This window comes from Capricornis sumatraensis, chromosome 4 (assembly GCF_032405125.1).
Source record: "Capricornis sumatraensis isolate serow.1 chromosome 4, serow.2, whole genome shotgun sequence".
NCBI lineage: Eukaryota > Metazoa > Chordata > Mammalia > Artiodactyla > Bovidae > Capricornis > Capricornis sumatraensis.
The window spans coordinates 1,659,105-1,683,120 of record NC_091072.1 but is presented as its reverse complement, the minus strand read 5'-3'; the positions used below and the strand labels follow the sequence as shown (position 1 = coordinate 1,683,120).

Genomic DNA, 24,016 nt, shown 5'->3' with positions numbered 1-24,016 from the left:
TTCCGTATAGTGTTCATCATCACCTATGAACAGTGCAGAGGAGCTTCCCCTAGAAACTGCCTAAGGTGATAGGATTAAATCAGGGAACGCTAATATTTGGTGGGCTTTCCATTTTCTATGCATATTGGCCTCATTGATACCTGATTTTTGTCCTCTGAATGCAATTAAGTTTTTGTTTTAATGTGGGTTTTATGACTTACAAGTTTACCTTGATTGACCATTCTGGTTGGTTACTTGGTTTGGGGGTTTTCTCCTTAATAAATGTTTACACGGTTTTACTCGGTGTTTTGCTGCGCTGCGTCTTCACTGCCGCGTGCGTGAGCTGCTCTCTCGTGGTGGGGCTCGGGCCTCCCCGCGGCGGCTGCTCCTGAGGCAGAGCCCAGCCCCTAGGATCCACGGGCTTCGGTAGTTGTTCCGCACGAGCTTAGTTGCTCCAGGGCATGTGGAATCTTCCCAGACCAGGGGTCGGACCCGCGTCTCCTGCATTGGCAGGCGGATTCTTCACCACCAAGCCACCTGGGAAGCCCTGGCTTTGTTTTTAAGGGACGTTTGCAGCAAGTGCCATTCATACCGTGTTTCTCCTTCCCACCTTGAGAAGTACAGCTGACAGGACTGTGGTTAGCAGTCAGTGGCGGTATTAATTCACATTCACTATAGACAAATGAGGGACTCGCCAGTGAAGTCGAGCAGGGTGTGGACTGCCAGCTCACTGAGGACTCCCTGGTGCGGCTGCGGCAGATGAACCCTAACGCAGGCTCCCGCTAGCCCTGCCTCTTGGCGTCCTCACCTCTGTGCTCAGCCGTGGGCTGCAGCCCCCCAGGCTCCTCTGCCCACGGGATTCTCCAGGCAAGAAAACTGGAAAGGGTCGTCATGCCCTGCTTCAGGGGATCGTCCCAGCCTAGCGACCGAGCTTGAGGCTCCTAGCCTGCCTTGGCAGGCGGGTTCCTTGCCACTAGCGAGCGCCACCTGGGACGCTCCTTGTGCGCGCGCGCGTGCATCTGCATATGTGCGTATCTACGTACAGACGAAGCACTTCATTGTAGACGCGAAACTAACACATTGTAAATCGACTGGATTTCAATAAAAATTTCTGGAAATAAAACAAAAAGTAAAAAAGGGGGCAGGGCCTCAGACACACACACACAGAGTTGCCCGTGAAGACGGAGAGTGCCACGCACCAGAGGACCCCGGAGAGGAGGAGAGTGGGTCAGGGCCTCCCCTGGCGCCCTCCGAGGAAGCCCTGATCGCAGACGTCTGGCCTCCAGAACTGAGACCATCAGCTTCTGTTCTTTCAGCCACTCAGCCTGCGGTCCTGCGTCCCCCAGCCCTCGGGGAGGGCACGGATGGCCTGAGAATAAACACGGGTGACATGAGAAAAAGAAAGGCCCCCTCCTGCTCCGCCTGCTCCTTGGGTTTTGCCTGTTTCTGCCTGGAGTCTCTCCAGCGCTCTCCCAGGAAAGTTAAGAAGCCACCAAGGTCTCTCTGATCATCAGCATTGTAAAGTGCATTTTGTATGGCCTGGCCGACAGGAAAAGTGCTTCTGTGGGGGCAGGAGGGAAGGGTTTGCCCCGACAATCTCCCAAGAGCTGAGGGCGGCAGTTCCGATGCAGGCCAGGCGGCCGGGCCTCACTCCCAGTCTCGTCGCCGAGGGCTCGGTGCCCATCGCGGACAGACTCTAAGGCGAGCCCTGCGGCGCTCTGCACCTGCCGTCTGTCCTGTGTGTCAGGAGGACCCACGGACACACGCCTCCCGCTGGACATCGGCGGGGCTGCGGGTCGTGCAGGCCTCCTGCTCGGCCCCTTCGGGTTCTCCTCTGCTGGCGCCTTCGGAGCCAGAGGCCTGTCCTCGGGGCCAGAGGCCTGTCCTCGGGGCCTCCCGTCTCTCGCACCGAGAATTGTCCTCACCCGTCTCTCGCGGCAGGCCCGCGGCCTCTGCCACCCGCCGGGGAGGGGAGCTGCAGCGGCTTTTCCGGCGCCGTCCTGCGGGTGTTTCTCCTTGATCGGGGGTTGGCTGGAGGCAGGTGGTCGGGGAAGAGCCCAGACCTGCCCGCTGCCGCCTTGGGGCCTGACTCAGGGGAACCGGCATCTCCCCGTGGGAAGACTCACCCTCTGCTATTTTGCCATCAGTTTGAGGTCTTGGAGGATCTGAAATACAAGTCCAGCCTTAATACCCTGTCCTCACTGAGTCTGTCCCCCAGCCCACCCTTGCCTGTCAATTCTTTTGCCATGTCAGCCAGCCTTCCTGAAAAGAGCAGCTGGACACTTGTGTTCATTGCGCTCCACTCACTCCTCACTCCTCGATTCTACCTTCTTTTGCTACAGTCGCAATGAAAGGTGTCTTTGAAGAAATTGCTGCTAAGTTCGTGACTGCATCACCCAAAGTTCAGATCTCAGAACCGAGCACTCCTTGGATCTCACTGGACCACTGGGAACACCCCCTCCTTCTTAAAATGCACCCCCGCCCCACGCCCCCAGCGTTCTGTCTTCATCTCTTCTTTTTTCTCTTGCCTTCTCCATCTCATTCCAAAGACTCCTCTTCCCCTGTCCTTCATTAAATGTTCGTGGTTCACATCTTTCTTCCTTGACAACTTTTTTTTACCTCTTGCTCTTGGCCATGTAGCCCAAGATAAAATTTTCTTCTCTAATCACCTGCAAATCTAACGGTCCAGACTAGCTCACTTTCCTCAATTCCAGATCTTTATTTTACTACCTAATGAACATTTTTCAAGTTAGACAATTTTTAACTGTTATTCTTGATGCGAATTTTTTTACATCTTCTTCCATTGTAAGGAAGAAGAATTACCTGGAGGAAGAATTACCTGGGATGAAAGATGTTGAGGAGATGATCGCCCCAAAAACAGAAGGAGTATTTACTGAGTTTGAATAAGAGGGAAGAAAAAGGAAGGGGAGTAAATTTTTAATCATTTCATCACTTTATGTTAAAAGTAATTTTATTCACTGTGATGTAATTTTCTTCACTAAATGCTTGTTATTTTATAATATATTAATATGCTTTCACTTGAAATATGCCATCCATCTGGAAACATTCTGTCATAATTTTTAAAAGCAACATTTTAAGTCATTTTAGCAATTTATTCATTATACTTTTTTCTGTCTCTTCAATTTCTTATATTGTTCTGGATGATAAAGAAAAAGATAGTAGCCATTTTAGAAGTATCTTTTCTATACATTTTCTATCTGGAGATCATCAGAGCCTATACCAAACTTTAACCATTTTGCTAGATGTTTTAAAATCGTCCTGCTCCCTTTGCTGAATGATTGTTATTCATATTAATTATTTTATTTTTGCTTTTATCACACTGTTTTGCCCCTAAACAACTTGCAGGAGAGCAAATGCCATCTGTGTTGTCAATTTTTGTCTCCCTCCCACACAGCAGCTGATATATAACTGTTATAAAAATGTTTCTTAAAAACTAGAATATCTTTTTTATGTTTATTTCTAAAGCATTTGTCAATCTGCTCAACTTCTAAGACTTTAAGGTTTTAGCTTTGTTGTTGTTTTTTGCTCTCTTAAATTCTCCAGCCACAAGTATTGTCTCTTCATTCCACAAAATCACTTTTATAAATTGTGTCATTAAACAGTGCAGTTATGGTTCCTTGAATGATTTCCAAAATGTTAGAATCAATTATTGGTAGTAGATAGCTGAAGGGCACACTCAGAAACAAGCTTGGTATTTAAAATTAAATCCACAGAAATTAAACAGAGTTCATCACATTTCAATACATGAAATAGATTGTCACGCTACAACTGAGAATTTACAAACTACAACAACCCAAGTTAAAATCTTGTCCTCATAAAAGTTTCCCCCAAATGCAATTTTTATGTGAGCCCCACCCCCAACCCCTGTGCAGAGGGTGGGGCCCATTTCTTTCCTCCAATGGGGAGTGCTGTGGAGCAACTTGAAACATCCATGGAAATAAATCAATAAATGCTGCTTCCAGAGGGACATCCATGGAGAGGTGAGGAGAGGAGAGGCCTTGCCAAGTCTTTTGAAAAAGTCTGGCATCAAATGGGGCGACAGACGTTCTAGCCAGGTGGCCCACACATACAAATGAAAGAATATGCTGGAAGAGGCCTGTAGGGACACTGGATCCAACCATGACCACTGCTCAAGATTAAGTTAATGCCATTATGTAGGAAGAACTGTTAGAAACACAGACACAACCCATCGTTAGGTTTGCTTATTCAGAGCCAGTGCTAATCATGCATTTGAACTCAGGCCTCATCAACTGATGGTTCTTGCCAAAGGTAAACCAGAGGGAGTTCCGTCAATAGGTATGTATCAACTGCCCATGTTCCCACTTCTTTGCGTAGAGTCACTCCAGTTCAGTACAGACAAGGAAGCATTCTACAGCTTAACAACACTAAGCTCAAAAGTGTACGCATTGCTGGGGGGTTCTGAGGCTTGGATCACACTTTTAGCCGAGGCCCTATCTCTTCAGAAAGGATACAGGATAGAGCTAGTCCCAGGGAGGTTGGGAGAGAGGGCGACGGTCAGAGAGGAGGTTGGAGGGAGGTCAGATGCAGGCAGCTCACCTTGGAAGGTCACCCAGTTCTGTGTGCAGCGCCTCCCCTCTTTCTTCAGCCCGTGCATCAGTTCCTCCCAGGCCCGGCTACTGCACCCACATTCACAGAGCTGTGAGTTAGGTGCCCTGGGACAAGCGGAGCTGGTGGGAACTCGCCAGCCAGTGCAGGAGGCCTAAGAGAGGTGGGTTGGGTGGGAAGATCCCCTGGAGGAGGCATGGCGACCCACTCTGGTATTCTTGTCTGGAGAATCCCATGGACAGAGGAGCCAGGTGGGCTGCAGTCCACAGGGCTGTGGAGTCAGACAAGACTGAATGCCTTAGCACACACGCAAGACACATACCATGCCTCCTAGCAGGGGGGCACTTCACCCACCCTCCAGCCGCACCTCTGAAGTAGCAGCAGGAAGCTGAGCAGCTTGATGAAACAGACGGACGACCGGGGGTATGGGCCCCAGTCATGTGCTCTGGTGATGTTGACGTGTGCGTGTGTGATACATGTAGTTAACTTTATATGTCCACTTGTGTGGGCCATGACAGTCAGATAGTTGATCAACTCTATTCTGGATATTTCTTTTTTATTACTCACTTACCTAAGTGTTTCTTTCTTCGTTTTTGGTTGGCTGGGTCTCGGCCGCTGTACCCAGGCTTCCTCTGGTTGTGGCGAGAGGAGCTGCGCTCCCTCCCCCGCCACGCATGTGCCCTGCCTGCTGTGCGCGCGCCCTCCCTGCGGTGGCCTCTCTCGCCAGAGCCTGGCTCTCGATGCCCGAGCTTCAGTCCTTGTGGCACGCGGGCTCGGTAGTTGTGGCACGTGGGTTTCCTTACCCTGCAGCCTTTGAAAACTTCCCAGACCATGGATTGAACCCATGTCCTCAGCATCAGCTGGTGAGTTCTTGTCCACTGTACCACCGGGGAAGCCTTTATTCTGGATATTTCTATGAAGATATTTTTTGGGATGAGACTATCATTTAAGTCAGTGGACTGTGAGTAAGAAGATTACCCTCTTCACTGTGCCTGGGTCTCATCTTATTAAAGTCCTTAATAGAAACAAAGATGGACCTTCTCGAGCAAGGAGGAATTCAGCCAGGCTGCGTCTCTTGGACCTGTCCTCGGGTCTCCACCTACTGTGTAGATTTTGGTCTTACCAAGCCTCTACAAGTGTGTCAACTGAGTCTTTAGAATCAACCTGTCTCAGGCTTCTGGGGTGGCTCAGTGGTACACAGTCCCCCCTGCCAGTGCAGGTGATAGGGGTCCGATCTGAGGGCTGGAAGATCCCATACGCTGCAGAGCAACCAAGCCCAGGCATCGTCACTACTGAAGCCAGTGCGCCATGGAACCTGCCGCGCTCCCCAACAAGAGAAGCCGCCGCAGTGAGAAGCGCAGGTTCCCCGACTGTAGAGCAGCTCTGCTCGCCGCAAGTAAGGAAAGAGCGAGCTCAGCAACCAAGGCCCAGCACGGCCGGAAATAAAGAGATATGTAAAAAAATAAATAAAATAAAAAAATAAATAAAAAATTAAAAAAAAAAGAAATATGTAAGACAAACTCAGTCTTTCTCTCAAAGTCTCTCTCACTCACCTGCCAATCAACAATCAAAGAAACCAACCCTTGATTTGTAGCGTTTGCTGATGATCCTGGTGTACATTTCCCCATCAGCGCTGATTTCAAGCTCCGAACACGTGTGACTGTCCCTAGAGTTGCAGAGATTTGTGGAGGACCACACCGCTGTACAGTGTTTCCACCATGCGGTCAACAGTACATCAACCTCAAGAGAAGAGGTACCAGTAAAATAGTAAAAGAAGGAAGAGCTAGTGAGTTCCAACCATTTATTACCTTTATTTTTAATGTCACTTAATTGTAAGCACTTTTTATTTAATATCACTTAATTGGAAGGACTGATGCTGGAGCTGAAACTCCAATACTTTGGCTCATTTGAGAAGACCCTGAGGCTGGGAAACATTGAGGGCAGGAGGAGAAGGGGATGACAGAGGATGAGATGGTTGGATGGCATCACCGACTCAATGGACATTAGTTTGGGTGAACTCTGGGAGTTGGTGATGGACAGGGAGGCCTGACATGCTGCAGTCCATGGGGTCGAAAAGAGTCGGACACGACTGAGTGACTGAACTGAACTGAACTCTAAGCATAGATAATTAATATTTAATGTTGGCTATGTAAAGCAACTGGAATGCAAAAATTCCTGAATATTTAAAAATTCGCTCTTATGAACTGGTACAAACTGGCTCCAACGCATCACAAACCAGGGTCCGGAGCCAGCTTAATATCTGGATCAAGGCCATGAAACTATTCCAAAGGATAGCTAAGGGTTAGAAGCAAAGATAAAAAATGTAGACTTTAGAAGGGAAACTCAGTAAGAGCAATAAAGGAATACTTTACTTTGGCAGTAGGGCTTATCTGGTGGCTCAGATAGTAAAGAATCTGCCTGCAATGCAGGAGACTCAGATTTGATCCCTGGGTCAGGAAGGGACCCATTCCAGTATTCTCGCCTGGAGAATCCCATGGACAGAGGAGCCTGGTGGGCTATAGTCCATGGGGTTGCAGAGAGTCAGACATAACTGAGTAACTAACACTTTCATGCTTTTTTTTTTGCTTTGGCAAAGCTACTTTCAGAGTTGTCTTCTGATTTTCGAGGCACACTCTGTACCAAATGCTTGATAATTTCAGTTTAGCAACATGCTGAGTTGAAAAGGATTTTCAGATTTGACCAGAGAATATAATTATCATGTAAAACACTATTTCTATGGGAAAATATATCTCAGGATCCAAACAACCAGCTTGAAAAGGACGGTTTTAGGACACTGTGTTCATAACTTATAAACTGCCTGCGCGTTTACAAACGGCAGGGTCAGCTCTGCATGGGTAAAGTGTACTCTGCTCAAATAGTAGCCAATAGAATTCATAGTAATAGTTGTACTACGTGTTTAGTTTAGCAGTCTGTTTTTTTTTTTTTTTTTTTTCTTGCAAAATGGTAACGAGCAATCAGGTAACCAACCCCGGTCTTCCTGGCCTGGTGTGGGCCCGCTGCATCCTGACAGAATCCTGTGCTACAGACCAGCGCTCGGGTCTGAGCGTCCCTCCACTAACATGCCCTTGGGATGCCATAAAGCGCTGCATGAATTGATTCCCTGTGAAAGACAAGAAATGTGACTTTATAGCTATGATTTCCTGCTGAGGACAGGAAAATGGATGCGATGGGATAACATGTCTCTGTCTGAGACCAGCTGTTCTTACCTGGGTTCAGCCTGCGTTAGCTGCTGAGAACAGCTCATCAATGGTGCTAGAAATGCCATGCTTCAACAAACAGCCACGTTTCCCACATACATAAACCCCACTCTTACAGGGGCAACAATTGGATGCAACACAATAAAAATGAAATGACCTTCATTTTGTAGTCAATATGCTTTATTTTGCTCTGCTGAAAGCATCTTGTTTCACTGAAAGACATTTCTCATCGTTTCCAGTAAATTTATTTACAGCCTGCATCATTTCAGATTTTAGGAATCTTGGCAAATTCTGCTAACTGTGGGTGCTCCTTCATGCCATGAAATAGCATGAGTGAAGACAAATGGTGGAATTGTGTAATCATATTTTTTTATATGAATGAATATTATAAAACCTCATCTCAGGTAAAACCTTCTCATTTTATAGATGTAAAAACAAAGGCTTAGAATGTGTAAGTGGCATGATCAATTTGGCTAGATACTGTCTCATTAGAAAGATGCTATTCCTTTTTATGAAGGAAAAAGGAGTTTGCTAGTATATTTTTAAGCATACAAAGGTGATTTTAAATGATAGTAATACATGCTTCTAACTTTAAGTTTGACTTTTCCCTCATGGATTAATTCTTGTAAAACAAATAGTTGTAAAATAAAAAAAATAGAGTTCTTGATGGGGAGACAGACTGCCAAGACTTTGTCATAAATCTGGACAAAAGGGTGAGATAATGATCTTTTATACACACAAACTAACCCATCAATGATGTATGGCGTTTTCTCGTGACACTTTTTTGTTAATGTGGTAGGAGAGAAAGCATAAATCTGTCACCTTCAAATAACCATAAATAACATTTTTTTCAGAAGAATCTTTAAATGAGGATTTTATTAAATGGCAAGAACTGTTCAGTTGTACTCCATGCTCCAGAGTAAATATTCTAAATGTGAACACTATAAGTACAATTTCCCTTAATCACTGTTTACTTTTATCTCAAAGTTCCTGCACACTTTTTTGAGGACAAAGTAGAGAAACTGGAGAAGTTTCCAAAAAGGCTGTGCTTTGTACCAAAAAGTCCACATAATTAGCTAAACAAAACACCATGTGGCAACTGCTCATGTACTTGGTCTAATAAAAATTAAAAACAAAATTAGTACTGACTGTATGATACAGAGCAATGCTTCTCAAATAATATATGAGAATCAGGGGATCTTGTTTAAGTGCAAATCCTGATTTATGAATTCTGGAACGGGGCCCGAGCTTCTGGTGTTCTAACAAGCTCACAGGTGAGACTGTGCTGATTCAGATCAGATTCAGGAGCAAACTCCTGCCGTGCGAGTCATTTTTATATTTCTGGAGCCTTGAGTGAGGGCTGGTGTGGAAAGCCACACGCACATTGGAAACACTTTCCCAGGCCTTATTTACATGTCATTCACATGCCCTTCATATTGTTATATTTTTATGCATTAATTTAGTTATCATTTTTGACTGTGCGCTCGCCTTGCCGGATCTTAGTTCCCCGACTTGGTATTAAACGCGGGCCCTGGCAGTGAGTGCGGGGAGTCCCGACCCCAGGACAAGCAGGGAATTCCGTTTATTACTTCTGTTCCCACCGGTTTGGCCAAACCAAAGTGGACTGAGTTAAGGGTTCAGCGGAGCGCAGGGGGGACTTGCCTGCTTGCTGCTGCTTTGTCTCCCCTGAAGGGTGCAGACATTAACGGGGAAGAAAGCCAGCCAGCTCGCACCCCCTCTGCCAGTGTGATAGCCCAGGGAGAATGTGACGCCAGCTAACAGCCCGCAGGCTCCTGCGTTCTCTGATGCTGACGTTTGTAAGCAGCTTCCCAAATGCGGGCCCTCTGGGGCCCTTTTGAATGTGGCACCCAGTGGCTCAGAGACAACTATTTGTGTTAAGTTTAGTGCTTCCTGAATCATGTGACTGTTGTTTCATCGAAGTGCTTCTGTGTGTCACAGCAGCTGTGAGCCGAGTGTTGGAGTTAGACAGCGTGTGAAGGACTTGATACTTCAGTTAATAAATTCATCTTAATAGCTTCCTGCCTTTGAAGAAAGTTTGGTTTGGAGCCGATCACCTGATACACACAAGCCTACACCATTTCAGGGTTACAGCCCTGCTCCTCATATGAGGAGCTAAACAACTGTACTAAAGACAGAGACTGGAAGCAGCTACAAAGCAGAGCGAGCGTTCTGATCCCCGCAATGGCAATAAACGGGATACTGCGCGCCCTTTCCCGAGCAGACGTTCTGTCCTTCAGATCACACTGCAGTTTGGCAGGGAGCATTCCTGAAAACAAACACTTTGGAGTCAAAAGGACTAACCTCTCTGTGCTGAAAGAATGTGAAAACCAATATTTCTCCCCATTTATGATCTTGTTGATTCCGTAAGAGATAAATGATCATGTCATTTGATTTCTTGTTAGCGTCATTTGTAACAAGCAAAGTGTTGCTGTCTTGCCAGGTTTTACAAATTTGAGAGGACTTTGAATGACGAAAAATAACAGGGGTACCTGCTTCGATTCTGGTGGTATGTCACAAGAGAACTGCTCTTGGGAGTAAGTCTTGTTCCAGCCCTCTGCTCTCCAAGTCAACAGAGTTCTTATTACAAAATATCTGTAGGGTATGTATACACCTAAATAAATATGGTAGTCTGAAGCAGGGATTCCCCAGCCTCCAGAATCGAACGCCTGACTCTCTGGGGTAGAGCTAATGCAATAATAATATACATAAAATGCACAATAAAACAATGCACTTGGGTCATACCACAACCATCACCCCCACCTGCGGGAAGCTGTTTTCCAAAAAACTGGCCTTTGATGCCAACAGGGTTAGGGACTGCTGTAAAGGACTCTCTGCACAGAGAAGGAGTTCAAAGGGGTTTAAGAAATAATGAGATTAATAAAGAGTTAATCTTAGGAACAAAATGCTATATAACAGATTTGGTACATCACAGCTAAAATATTTAAATCCTCTAAAAAGCAAATAGAAGGGTATCCATGACCCAGTAATTACAATTCTTGGTATATATCTAAACAGTAATTTGTTTAAATGACAACATTGAAATGTTTCATTACACGGCTCTTTATAATAGTGTAAACATGAAGATCGCTCATATGTCCATTCATGTAATGAAATCCTATTCAGCAGTTAAGAAAGAAGTTGCCAAGTTAAAAGAATCCCATGCAAAAATTATTATTGAATGATGAAAGGAAAACAGAAACATTGCACAGCATGATAACATTCTTCTGTAAAAGCACACAGAATACCCTGTATTTTCTATTTTATACACATAAATGCCATCGTCATACTGATGGGGTCAAAGCAAACTGACAGTGGTGGTTTCTTATGACACGGTCTTGTGAAAGTGGCACTTAAATCATATCTACATGAGTCCACGGGACAACACCTCATGGTAATGAAGAAGTTCAATCTGGAGCCAGATTGCTGCTGCTGCTGCTGCTGCTGCTAAGTCGCCTCAGTCGTGTCCAACTCTGTGCAACCCCATAGACGGCAGCCCACCAGGCTCCCTCGTCCCTGGGATTCTCCAGGCAAAAACACTGGAGTGGGTTGCCATTTCCTTCTCCAATGCATGAAAGTGAAAAGTGAAAGTGAAGTCACTCAGTTGTGTCCAACTCTTCACGACCCCGTAGACTGTAGCCCACCAGGTTCCTCCTTCCATGGGATTTTCCAGGCAAGAGTACTGGAGTGGGTTGCCATTGCCTTCTCCAGGAGCCAGATTGCTTACATTTAAATCAGAGCTCTGCTATTTACTAAATATATCACATTGAAAAGTTACTTAAGAGATCCTTGTGCTTCAGTTTCCTCAAATATGAGATGGGGCTAAAAGTATTTCCTTTAGAGAGTTTCTTAGAAGAGGACATCAGTTGTCCTGTTTTATTGAACCTAAGAGGTCACTGGGTTTCCCTGGTGGCGCTAGTGGTAAAGAACCTCGCTGCCACTGCAGGAGGCAGAAGAGCTGTGGCTTCGGTCCTTGAACTGAGAAGACCTCCTGGAGGAGAGCAGCCAGCCCCCTCCAGTATTCTTGCCTGGAAAATCCCACGGACAGAAGACCCTAGCTATGGCCCACAAGGTTGCAAAGAGTCAGACATGACTGAAGTGACTTAGCACGCACGCACACAAGAGGTCATCAGTTCTAAGATATGTGATTAAGATGCATCATTAACTTCAAAGATGCCAAAACGGGGAAAGACGATCGCCTTAAAATGGAAAAATATATGTAAAGCATCTGTAAGGAGTAATTTATGCATGTTGCTTATCATTGTGTTTTGAAGTTGTCATTTATTGCTGTTATAATTTCAATTAATGAAATATTATGCATAAACTGAGATAGACTGTAATAATCCATCTATGGCTACAAAAGTAGGTTTATTTTGGGAAGCCATGAAACGGGTTACAACCACCTCTGTGAATTATCTCCACAAGCAGGCAAAACCAATGCCTCAGCTCTAAACATCAAGCAGCATTAGCGGAGTTAATTTTCTTAGGTTCATCCATTGCAAATCCCAATTCCAACAGCATCTGACACACCAGGTCATGCATTCTACTGCAGGACCCTTAAGGAAACCAGGTTTATTAACTAAGTACTAAAAATAGTTTATAATCCAGAGCAAACAAGAACTGTTACACAGCCCAGCTGTGTTTTCCTTGAACCATTTCGGAGGCTCTCCAGAATCAATTATCACCAGTAGTCTATTGTGCCTTACAGTTCCAAGGAAAGGTCAAGTTAAATTAATTAACTTTCAATAACTACCAAAGTCTGTACGACGCCACTGCCATCCTTCTAATCTAACACGTTTCTGGGAATGTGCGTGCTACCTAGAATCACTGGCTCAGGGAATGGGTCATAGATTGAGGGCGTCTGCTCTTGAATTGATTTCCTCAGTGGATCAAAATTCTGAGCCACTGTGCTTTTGAGACCTGACGGCAGGCTGCAATAGGTATCTGGGCATAAGGTTGCTGGGTTGATTCTCAGCTTCACAGAGAGAGGAAACAGGATAGCTATTATAAGGTGTGTTCCTATGCAAACAGAACATCCCAAATGACCTTGTTTATAGGATCTGAGTGCTTTGATGTCTTCCATGGGAAGCCTCACCTTCTTTCTGCATAGGTCACACAGGACAGAACAAACCGGATCCCGTGACACGTAAAACCCTCCAGGACCCACAGTCGTGGCGTTTTATTGCAAATGCAAATGGAACGTAGAAATTAAACTGAGCTTTAATTGTGTTAACAGTTCCTCTGAATTCTCCTTAGGGGGGGAAAGGGTGGGAAAAAAATGCTCCTCTGGTTAATGGGCAAAGGCATAATGTAAACAATGATTCTTTGGAAGATTAGCAATCCTGAAGAAAGCAATTAGAGGAAGAAAGACCATTTAGGCAGAAGCTAATGCTTAGTAGCTTGCAGCATGCTGTAGCTGTGCAGAATTTTATTTCCACATTAGATGGAATCCTTTCAAAGCTTTTTTTTTTTGAAACAATGAAATAGGAAAATTGAGTTTCCAATGATTTCAAATGACACCTAAAATCACATGAAACATGAGAAAACTTTTCAAAACTCCTGGGTTACTTTCCACCTGTGACTCGTTGTAACTGTTTCCTTCTTCGTGTATACCCAGCTGGGTGCAATGCCTGGGATACAGTAGGTGTTCAATAAATGGAATAAGTGTTAGTTACTTGAAAGGATAAATGGATGGAAAGAATAACTCTCACTAGAGAGAATATATATTGTATTCATTCATTGTCTTGAAGAAAAATGCTTCATTAATTTGTATTAATAGCTGAGTGAAACGTTTAAGTGGCCAGGAGCTGTTCAGTGGTCCACGGTGAACTACTCTGTCTATCCCATTCCATCCAGGCAGGAGGCAATCACTGGGCAGCTCCCCTAGAAATAAGTAACAGAACAGAGAGGAGGGATCCCCAGATTCGAAACAGAAACTTTTACCACTATCACAATACATGTTTTGGTAAATCATATACATTTTCTGTCCCTCATTTTTTTTGCTTTTATTTTTACATTTATAAGATGAAAACAATATGTATTCATGATATCTCAGCATAAACTGAATACTTAATGTGTGAATATTTTTTGAAATACTATAAAGCAAGACTTCTCAAACCATGTATGATCTGCTTTATATTTCTTGGTTTTTAATTTCCAATCCATTGAAAATGGATACTTTTAAATCTCCACATGTTCATGTAACACTAATGTTAAGTTGATGTCAAGGATTTAAATACTTTCTTTCAGTTTCTACCTTATCTTAATGCAGAGCAGTAGGAAATGGTTAACTAACCATCCAGGGTCTCCCCCAGTTTACTCTTCGAGTTGTTGTTGTGTTGAGTCGATAAGTCCTGTCTGTCTCTTTCGCAGCCCCGTGGACTGCAGCCCACCAGGCTCCTCCGCCCATGAGATTTCCCAGGCAAGAACACTGGAGTGGGTTGCCATTTCTTCCTCCAGGGGATCTTTCTGGCCCAGGCATTGAACCTGTGTCTCCTGCACTGGCAGGGGGATGCTGTACCGCTGAGCCACCAGGGAAGCTGCTCTGTGAGCAGCGGTGCTGTGATCGTCTGTAGGAGTGGAACGGGGATGGCGGTGATGACGAGATGATACAGCAGAGAGAACGACACTGCCGCTTTGACTCAGAGTGGACCCGCAGTTGGTGATCAAAGGCTGGACCGGTTTGCGCTGGTTGAGGGCGAAGGGAGGAGGCTTTGCCGTGTGAGGAAGTCTGAGAGCAGCTGAGCTGAGACCCGCAGGCACCGTGACGGCAGCTCACAGTGGAGCAGGTCAGTGCCTGCAGAAACTAAGACCGCAGAGTGAGACCCTGAAAGACGCGTTGACCGCACGGGTGAGCAGTAGATGGGGAGGTATTGAGAGATGCCACACTTGGCGACTCCGGAAGCAATATGCTGAAGGTGGAATTCAGTTTAATGTTCAAGCCGTGAAGTGAAAAGGGTCTAAACCAGAGTGACCAGGGTGGGACCCAAAAGGAGTGAGCGGGTGTGCGAAATGCAATGGAGGGCGCGCCGAAGGAAGCCCTGGTCTGGTGGGAGGATGAGGACAGCATATGAGCGAGGGGTCTGCGACCACGAAAACGCGGCTTAGCTCACACGTAGAAGGAAGTGATTACCACGGTGTATTTCATAAGCAGAAATGTACAGAACTCTGTGTGGGTCGTAACAAACTGTGGAAATTTCTTCATGAGATGTGGTATCAAAGCGCTTTACCTGTTTCTGAGAGACCTGTCAAGAAGCAACAAGTTAGAACTGGACATGGAACAACAGACTGGTTCAAAATTTGGAGAAGAATTCATCAAAGCTGTATATTGTTACCCTTCTTATTTAAGATATATGCAAAATAAGTTGTGTGAAATGCTAGGCTGGATAAATCATAAGCTGGAATCAAGGTTGCTGGGAGAAATATCAACAACCCAATATCAATAACCTCAGATATGCAGATGACAGTGCCCTAATGGCAGAGAGTGAAGAGGAACTAAAGAGCCTCTTGATGAAGATGAAAGAGGAGAATGAAAAAACTGACTTAAAAGCCAACATTCAAAAAACAAAGATCAGGGCATCGGGTCCCATCCCTTCATGGGAAATAGATAGGGAAACAATGCAAATAGTGACAGACTTCAACATCACTGAGGATGGTGACTGCAGCCATGAAATTAAAGGACGCTTGCTCCTTAGAAGAAAACCTATGACCAACCTACACAGCATATTAAAAACCAGAGACATCCCTTTGTCGAGAAAGGTCCATATGGTCAAAGCTATGGTTTTTCCAGTAGTCACGTATGAATGTGAGAGTTAGACCATAAAGAAGGCTGAGCACAAAAGAATTGATGCTTTTGAACTGTGGTGTTGGAGAAGACTCTTGAGAGTCCCTTGGACTGCAAGGAGATCCAACCAGTCCATCCTAAAGGAAATCAACTCTGAATGAAGATTCATTGGAAAGACTGATGCTGAAGCTCTAATACCTTGGCCACTTGATTCAAAGAGCCAACTCATTGGAAAAGACTCCGATGCTGGGAAAGATTGAAGGCAGGAAGAGAATGGGACGACAGAAGATGAGATGTTTGGATGGCATCACTGACTCAACGGACATGAGTTTGAGTGAACTCTGGGAGATGGTGAAGGATACGGAGGCCTGGCGCGCTGCAGTTCATGAGGTCGCAAAGAATTGGACGTGACTGAGCAACTGAACAACAAAAAAGAAATACACAGAACAGGATAGTATCAATATATGAGCGAAAAGGCAAAGAGTTGAGAGTAGTATGTCCTGTCTCTGCCTCTTTCTAGCTGTGTGGCTTTGGATCTTCAACTTTAGGAGATTAGTTCATCCATAAAATTCCTTTAACAAATATACCTTGGGCTTCTCCGGTGGTCCGGATTAAGAGTCTGCCTGCCAGTGCAGGAGACGTGGGCTTGACCCCAGGGGAGATTCCGCATGCCCAGGCCCTTGCACAGCAGCTGCTGAGGCCCGCCCTCCACAAGAAGAGGAGGCACCCCCAGGAGAAGCCGAGCACCGCACCTGGAGGGCAGCCCTCACTTGCAGCAGCTAGAGAGAGCCCTGCACAGCAGTGGAGACCAAGCGTGGCCACGAGGAAATAGTAATAACATACACACATGTAGCTCCTGGGCTCACTGTGGCTCTGAAAGTGACAACATATGCAACATGCCTAACATACGCGAAGTGCTTACGCACATGCTTGTGTTCATAAACCCCAGCATTCTCTTTCCGTCAGCTAGCTGTCTACAGAAATGTATGCAGTTTTCCATTTCAAAATGTATCTAAAGTTATCAAGATCCATTAGATACTAAGACAGGTCAACTTTAAAAGATGGAGTGAGACTAAGTTGTGTGGTGCAGTGACCTTGGTTTGACCTGGACCTCTGCTTTCCGTTCACACAGATCCGCTGGCAGGAAATAGGGTCACAGTTTTGGCGTCGTGGGTTGGCTGCAGGACAGTCACTTGACTGTAAATAAAAGTTACAACTGTTCTGTGGGCATCCTGTTAGTAATACTGACGCTATCAATGTGTACGCTCAATACTCTGAGTTACGCGGGTCCAAGTGCATCTTGAGAGGAACCGTGTTATCAAGGCAGGAGGCGCGTGGCTGCGGAATTTGCTGAAGATCCGCTGTTATCTTTGTGATAATCCTGCCCCTCCTTCACTGTAGGTTTGCGCACTCTGCAGACTTTCTCTCGGGCCATTTTACTACCCAGTGAAAGCAACCGCTTCTTCATAACCTCAGAGTCTGGTTATATATATATACATATAAGTTCTAGTGGTGCAGGGCGTTAGGAATATGCATATAATGAAAGATAATTCTTGCCCTCAAAGAGTTTACAGTCTAGTATAGAAAGCACTATGGGAAAATGCAGTGTCAAGCACCCTTAAATAAAAATAAACCTTATTACATCTGCATTGTGAAAAGCAGCTATCTCCAAATATATTTAATCATGCATCAATACCAGTAAATTTCTATATTGTTTTTATCATGTTATACATATTTATGCATTTATACCATGAATAATTTACTCTGATAACAATGTATATAAATATCTTCAAATGCAGACATGGAATGCTGCTGCTGCTGCTAAGTCGCTTCAGTCATGTCCGACTCTGTGCGACCTCATAGACAGCAGCCCACCAGGCTCCCCCATCTCTGGGATTCTCCAGGCAAGAACACTGGAGTGGGTTGCCATTTCCTTCTCCAATAGGATGTCTTAAAAACACTTTAATATGTGCACTTTATTTACATTGTATAAGAAAAATATTTTATAAAAAATAACCATTAATCAAAATAACAGCATAATTTAAAAATCTGTTTCTCAGTTTAGTTAAAAGAAACTCTTGGCTGCAATTGCTACTTTACTTCAATCTCTCACAAAGATACATAGTTCTAATAGAAGATCTAACCATTTACCAGACTGGTAATCATGATGCTTATTCATTTCTTCACACACTGCTCGGTTTAACAAGTATTTATTGAGTACCTACTACATGGCAAACATTGTATAAAATTATGTGAGTAAATGCAGCAATGTCATCGCCATCAAGGATAGGAAAGAGAGAGGAGACCTGAGGGTTACTCTAAGAAAGTGCGCCAGCAGATGCTCACATGCAGCTCATGGAGGAAAAGCTGGCATATACGCTCGTGATACGTAGGTGCAATCATACAGAATCGTATACATGTATAGTCATGCGTACGCAGCTGTGTGTGTATATACAAACAACCCTTGAAGAACACAGGTTTGACTTGCAAGAGTCCCCTTACATGTGATTTTTTTCAATAAATATGTACTATGCTACTACAGGGCTCCCCAGGTGGCACTGGGCACCCCAGGCAGGTAAAGAACCTGCCTGCCAACGCAGGAGACATAAGAGACAGGGATTCGCTGTCTGGGGAGAGAAGATCCCCTGGAAGGGGGCATGGCAGCCCACTCCAGTGTTCTTGCCTGGAGAATCCCTGGGACAGAGGAGCCTGGCGGGCTGCAGTCCGTGGGGGCACACAGAGGCAGACATGACTGTGTGACTCAGCCTGCACGCACGCCACTACATGTACCATAGTTGGCTGACCCCGTGGATGTGGGACCACAGATATGGAGGGCCAACTGTCCAGTTATAACAGGGATTTTGGACAGTTTGGAGGGTAGACACCTTTAAATTCCTGTGCTGTTGAAGGTCAATGGTATAACAGTACGTGTGTGTATGTGTAAAGCTAAAAGATTTTTCATTTGGATTATTGATAGCCATTTTTAATTTTAAGTTGACAGTAGTAAATATTTTTTTTTAATTACTAAACTTCACTGTCCAGAAGTTTCAGGTTTGAAGAACCATTGAGCAGATTTGTTGTTGTTACTGTTTAGTCACTAAATCATGTCCGACTCTTTTGCGACCCCGTGGACTGCAGTCACCAGGCTCTTCTGTCCATGGAATTCTCCAGGCAAGAATACTGGGGTGGGTTGCCATTTCCTTCTCCAGGAGAGCTTCCTGACCCAGGGATCAAACCCGTGTCTCCTGAATTGGAAGGCAGGTTCTCTACCATTGAGCTACAGGGAAGTCCATCAAGCAGATAGCATAGCAAATTCCCAGATTTTCCCTCTTATCAACCTGCTGCATGAACCTAATACTTTGTTGCAGTTAGTGAACCAAAGATGATACATTGCTAAAGTCCACACTGTACATTGTTTCACTCTGTGACCCACAGAGTGTTGAGCAGTGTATGACATGTATTCATCATTACAGTAACATACATAAGGTTTTATCGCGTTAAAAATTCCCTGTGCCTCACTTATTCACCTGTTTTCACTTTCCTGAGAATTCCCAGTAACCATTTTTCTTTTTACTTTCTCTATTGTTTGTGCCTTTACTTTAAAGACTGCCGTAAAGTTAGTGTCACACAAAACGTAGCATGCTGTTTGGCTTCTTTCACTTAGCGACATGCATGTGAGTTTCCCCTATGTTTCTAATGCCTTAGTAGCTCATTTCTCTTATTCACTGAGTAATATTCCATTGTATGGATATGCCACAGTTTGTTTATTAATTCAGTTCTAGAAGGGCATCTTGGTTACTTATAGATTTTTCTTGTTATTAATAAAGCTCTGTGCAGGATTTTGTATGGACATAAGTTTTCAGTGAACTGAGCAAATATATAGGAATGTGATCACTGGATTGTATGATAAAGACTATATTTAACTCTTGAGAGTCCCCTGGACAGCAAGGAAATCAAACCAGTAAATTCTAAAGGAAATCAACCCTGAATATTCGTTGGAAGGACTGATGCTGAAGCTGAAGCTCTAATAAGTTGGCCACCTGATGCGAAGAGATGACTCATTCCGATAAGACCCTGATTCTGGGAGGGATGAAGGCAAAGGAGCAGGGGGTGGCAGGGGATGAGATGGTTAGGTAACACCACTGACTCAATGGACATGAACTTGAGCAAACTCTGGAAGTTAGTGAAGGACTGAGGGCCTGATGTGCTGCAGTCTGTGGGGTCACAATGAGTCGGACACGACTTAGTGACTGAACAACAACATCACATTTAACTTTGTAAGAACCTGCCACACTTTATGAAAATGTGACTGGTCCGCTTCACAGTTCCGCCAGCGGTGAGCTCTTGCTGCTCTACGTTCTCACCAGTGGTCGGTGTTGTCAGATTCGGGGACTTTAGCCGTGATCGTAGGTGTGTAGTTTTAGCTCACTGTGGCTTTACTCTGCAATTTCCTAACGACTTCATACTCAGTGCTTTGCATACACTTATTAAACATCTAGATCCCTTCTCTATTGAGATGTCTGTTCAGCTCCTTTGTCCGTTTGTAATCAGGTTGTTTGTTTTCTTATTGTTGAATTTTAAAAATTTTTTGTGTATTTGGATACAAATCCTTTAACAGCTGGGTGTTCTGCAAATATCTTCTCCAGTTTGCGGCTTGTCTTTCAATTCTTTGCACAGTGTATTTGAAGCAGCAGACATTTTAAATTTTAACTACGTCCAACTTATTCTTTCTTTCGTGGCACACTTTTGCTGCCTAAAGTCCAGCCTTCAGACCTACAGTCACCCACATAATCTCTTAGGTGGTCTTCTGGTTCTACAGCTTTGCCTTTGGCCTTTACGTCTGTGATCCGTTTTGAAATAACTTGCGTAGGAGTTGTGCGGTTAGCATCTGGACTTGCTGTTCTCCGTGCTGCTTTTCCGTTGTGTCAGTCGCCTTTGTCACGGGACTGTCTGTTCTCAGCTGAAGTGCCTTCGCCCCCTATCAGAGGTTAATTGCGTGTGTGTGAGTGTATTTCTGGGGTCTGTTTATTATATGCCGTTTATCCATGTGTCTATTTCTTCACCCATCCCATGCTGCCTTGACTATATAGACTTTGATTACTTGATTACATGTTATATATCTTGAATTTAGTACACATATCATACATGATGTGTGTACACATATACATACATGAATTGGTATATCTTGAAGTATGTCAGTCCTTCAACTTTCTTCTTCAGTGTCCTACTGACCCCTGTGGGTCTTTTTCTCTCCATATAAATTTTCAAATCAGTTTGACAGTATCGAACAAACAAGTTGCTGGGATTTAAATTGCGATTGTGTCATAATTCTAGTTCAGGTTGGAAAGAAATGACAATCTTGAGTCTTCTGTCCATATTTTGCGCCTTTCACGCAGTTATTCCCTCTTTTCCTTCATCAGAGAGGGTGGTCTTCCGCATACAGATCCTGCGCACGGTGTTAGTTTTGCCCTTACGTACATTTCTGTTATCCTTGTTATTAACATAAAAGGTACTGTGTTTTAATTTAAAATTCCAACTGTTTCTGACTGGTGTATAGGAAAGCAAATAACTTTTGTATATTGCCCTCGTACTTTGTAATCTTATTGTAATAGTTAATTTACTCCTAAGAGCTTATATCTTCTATATTTTGTTTCATGTCAGTGAATTCCTTGGGATTTTCTGCATGTACAGTCACAGCATCCGAACACAGAGACAGCTTTGTCTCTTCCCTCCCAATCTGTATATGTTTTATTCCCTTTTCTTGTCTCATTGCATTAGGCAGGCCTCCCAGTATTTACTAACTCAATAGAACTGGGAAAAAAAGAACTTGTCTTGCTCCTGACCCTAGTGGAAAGGCCACCCCTTAAGCTCACTATCTTTTCTCACCATTAAGTCTGATGTTAACTATCAGGTTTTTTTTTTTTTTTTGTAGATTTTATCAATTTGAGGAAGTTCTCTATTTTTGGTTTTCTTACAGTTTTTGTTTATGGATGTTGTATATTTTCAAATGCTTTTCTGCATTTTTTGATATGATCGAGGCATTTTTTTTCTTCTATGGCCTGTTGGTGCAATAGATTATATACATTGATTTTGAATGTCTAACCTTGTATAGAACTTCCCTGGTGGCTCAAACGGTAAAGCGTCTGCCTACAATGCGGGAGACCTAGGTTCAATCCCTGGGTCAGGAAGATCTCCTGGAGAAGGAAATGACAACCCACTCCAGTATTCTTGCCTGGAAAATCCCATGGATGGAGGAATCTGGTAGGCTACGGCGCATGGGATCACAAAGAGTCAGACACGACTGAGCAACTTCATTCAACCTTGTATACCTGGACCAAATCTCATTTGCTCATGACGTAGAATTCTTTTTTATAAGCTGTTGGATAAAATTTGATAAGTTTTTGAGAATTTTCGCAGCTAACTTTATAAGATATTTATCTATAGTTTTTCTTTCTTATAATGTCTTTGTCCAGTTTTAGTGTTAGGGAGACGTATATCACAAGGAATGAGTTACAGGTTTTCTTGTTTCTGTTCTCCAGAAGAAATTATAGAGAAGTGGAATCATTTTTTTCATAAATGTTTGGTATACTTCACCAGTGAACCAATCAGGCATGGTGCTTTCTTTTAGAAGGTTAATGATTTATTCAATTTCTTTAATCATTATAGGCTTGGTTAGCTCTGCATTTTTCTTTGTGAGAGTTTTGTTCATGTATGTGTTTCCATAAAGTGGTACATTTCATCTAAATTATCAAATTTGTGGGCATAGAATTGTTCATCATATTCCTATTATTTTCATTTTTACCCCTGTAGGAGATAATATTTCTGCTAATAGTAATTTGTGTCTTCCCTTTTTTTTCCTGGCTAGCCTGGCTAGAGATTAACCAATTTTAATGATGTTTTCAAAGAACCAAGTTTCAGGTTTGTTGATTTTATTCTTTTGATGTCCTGTTTTCAATGCCAATAATTTCTTTTATTATTTCTTTTTTCTGTTTGCTTTTGGGTTGCATTGCCTTGCTTTCTAGTTTTCTAAAGCAGAAGATTCAGTTGCTCAGTTGTGTCTGGCTCTTTGCAACCCCATGGACGCAGCACGCCAGGCTTCCCTGTCCATCACCAACTCCCAGAGCTTACTCAGACTTATGTCCATGAAGTTGATGATGCCATCCAACCATCTCATCCTCTACCTTCAATCTTTCTCAGCATCAGGGTCTTTTCCCTTGAATCAGTTCTTCGCTGGAGAAGGCAATGGCACCCTACTCCAGTACTCTTGCCTGGAAAATCCCATAGACGGAGGAGCCTGGTAGGCTGCAGTCCATGGGGTCGCGAAGAGTCGGACACGACTGAGCAACTTCACTTTCACTTTGCACTTTCATGCATTGGAGAAGGAAATGGCAATCCACTCCAGTATTCTTGCCTAGAGAATCCCAGGGATGGGGGAGCCTGGTGGGCTACCATCTATGGGGTCACACAGAGTCGGACACGACTGAAGCGACTTAGCAGCAGCAGCAGCAGTTCTTCCCATCAGGTGGGCAAATTATTGCAATTTCAGCTTTAGCGTCAATTATTCCAATGAATATTCAGGCCTGATTTCCTTTAGGATTGACTGGTTTGATCTCCTTGTAGTCCAAGGGATTCTCAAAAGTCTTTTCCAACACCACAGTTCAAAAGCATCTATTCTTTGGTGCTCAGCTTTCTTTTTCTTGGGAAAATTAATAATCTAATTATTAATTAACAATATAATCAATTTATAGTATTAATTAATCTAATATAAATAAGCTAAATTAAATTAGTCTAAATTTATTTATATTATTAATTAAATAATCTAAATTAGTTTATTAAATTTTAGAATTAGAAATTGTAGATTATTAATTTAGTAATAATTTAATTTAGAATTTCTAATCTAATTTCATTTTAATGGAAGATTAGATTTTCAAATTAAATTTTTTTTTCTTTTCTAATACAGGCCTTCTCTGCTATAGAATTGGGGCAAAAGTTCAACAGAGTCCAAATTTTTGTTGATTGAAGCCAGGATGGTCAAAACCGTCATTCCACCTTCCACCTGGGTGGGGACCCTTGCTCCTGGCAGAACTCTAAGCTGCACTGTTAGATCTCTTTCTTGAGGACTGAGGGCTGTGCCCCAAAGCCGCACTCCAGTTTCTTGCCTGCTACTTCCTCACTTCTTTACTCCCTCCCTTAAGACCTTTAATTACTGAGAGTCATTCCTGGTTCTCTTTCTCCGGGAAACCCCTAACTTCTCTGCTTACACTACTTTTTACATGAATCACACATATGTACACTTGCAAGTTTTATTCAGCTTTGCTAGCAGTAAGAATGTATTTATTTAATGGTAAATTAATTTATTCACTGTGTAGAAATGCACTCAGATCTTGAATCCAGCCTTTGGTTACCATGATGAAACCAGAGCTAGGGGTTT

At 43.7% G+C, this 24,016-nt stretch overlaps 1 protein-coding gene across 1 annotated transcript in view; it reads left to right on the top strand.

Moving 5' to 3' along the window:
* ZNF385D (zinc finger protein 385D) overlaps window positions 1-24,016 on the top strand; it is a 757,956-nt gene that overhangs the window by 226,059 nt on the left and 507,881 nt on the right. Inside the window, exon 4 of the mRNA XM_068970436.1 lies at window positions 458-475. Within this exon, the coding sequence (XP_068826537.1) occupies window positions 458-475 (18 nt within the window). The remainder of the gene's footprint in view (window positions 1-457; window positions 476-24,016) is intronic.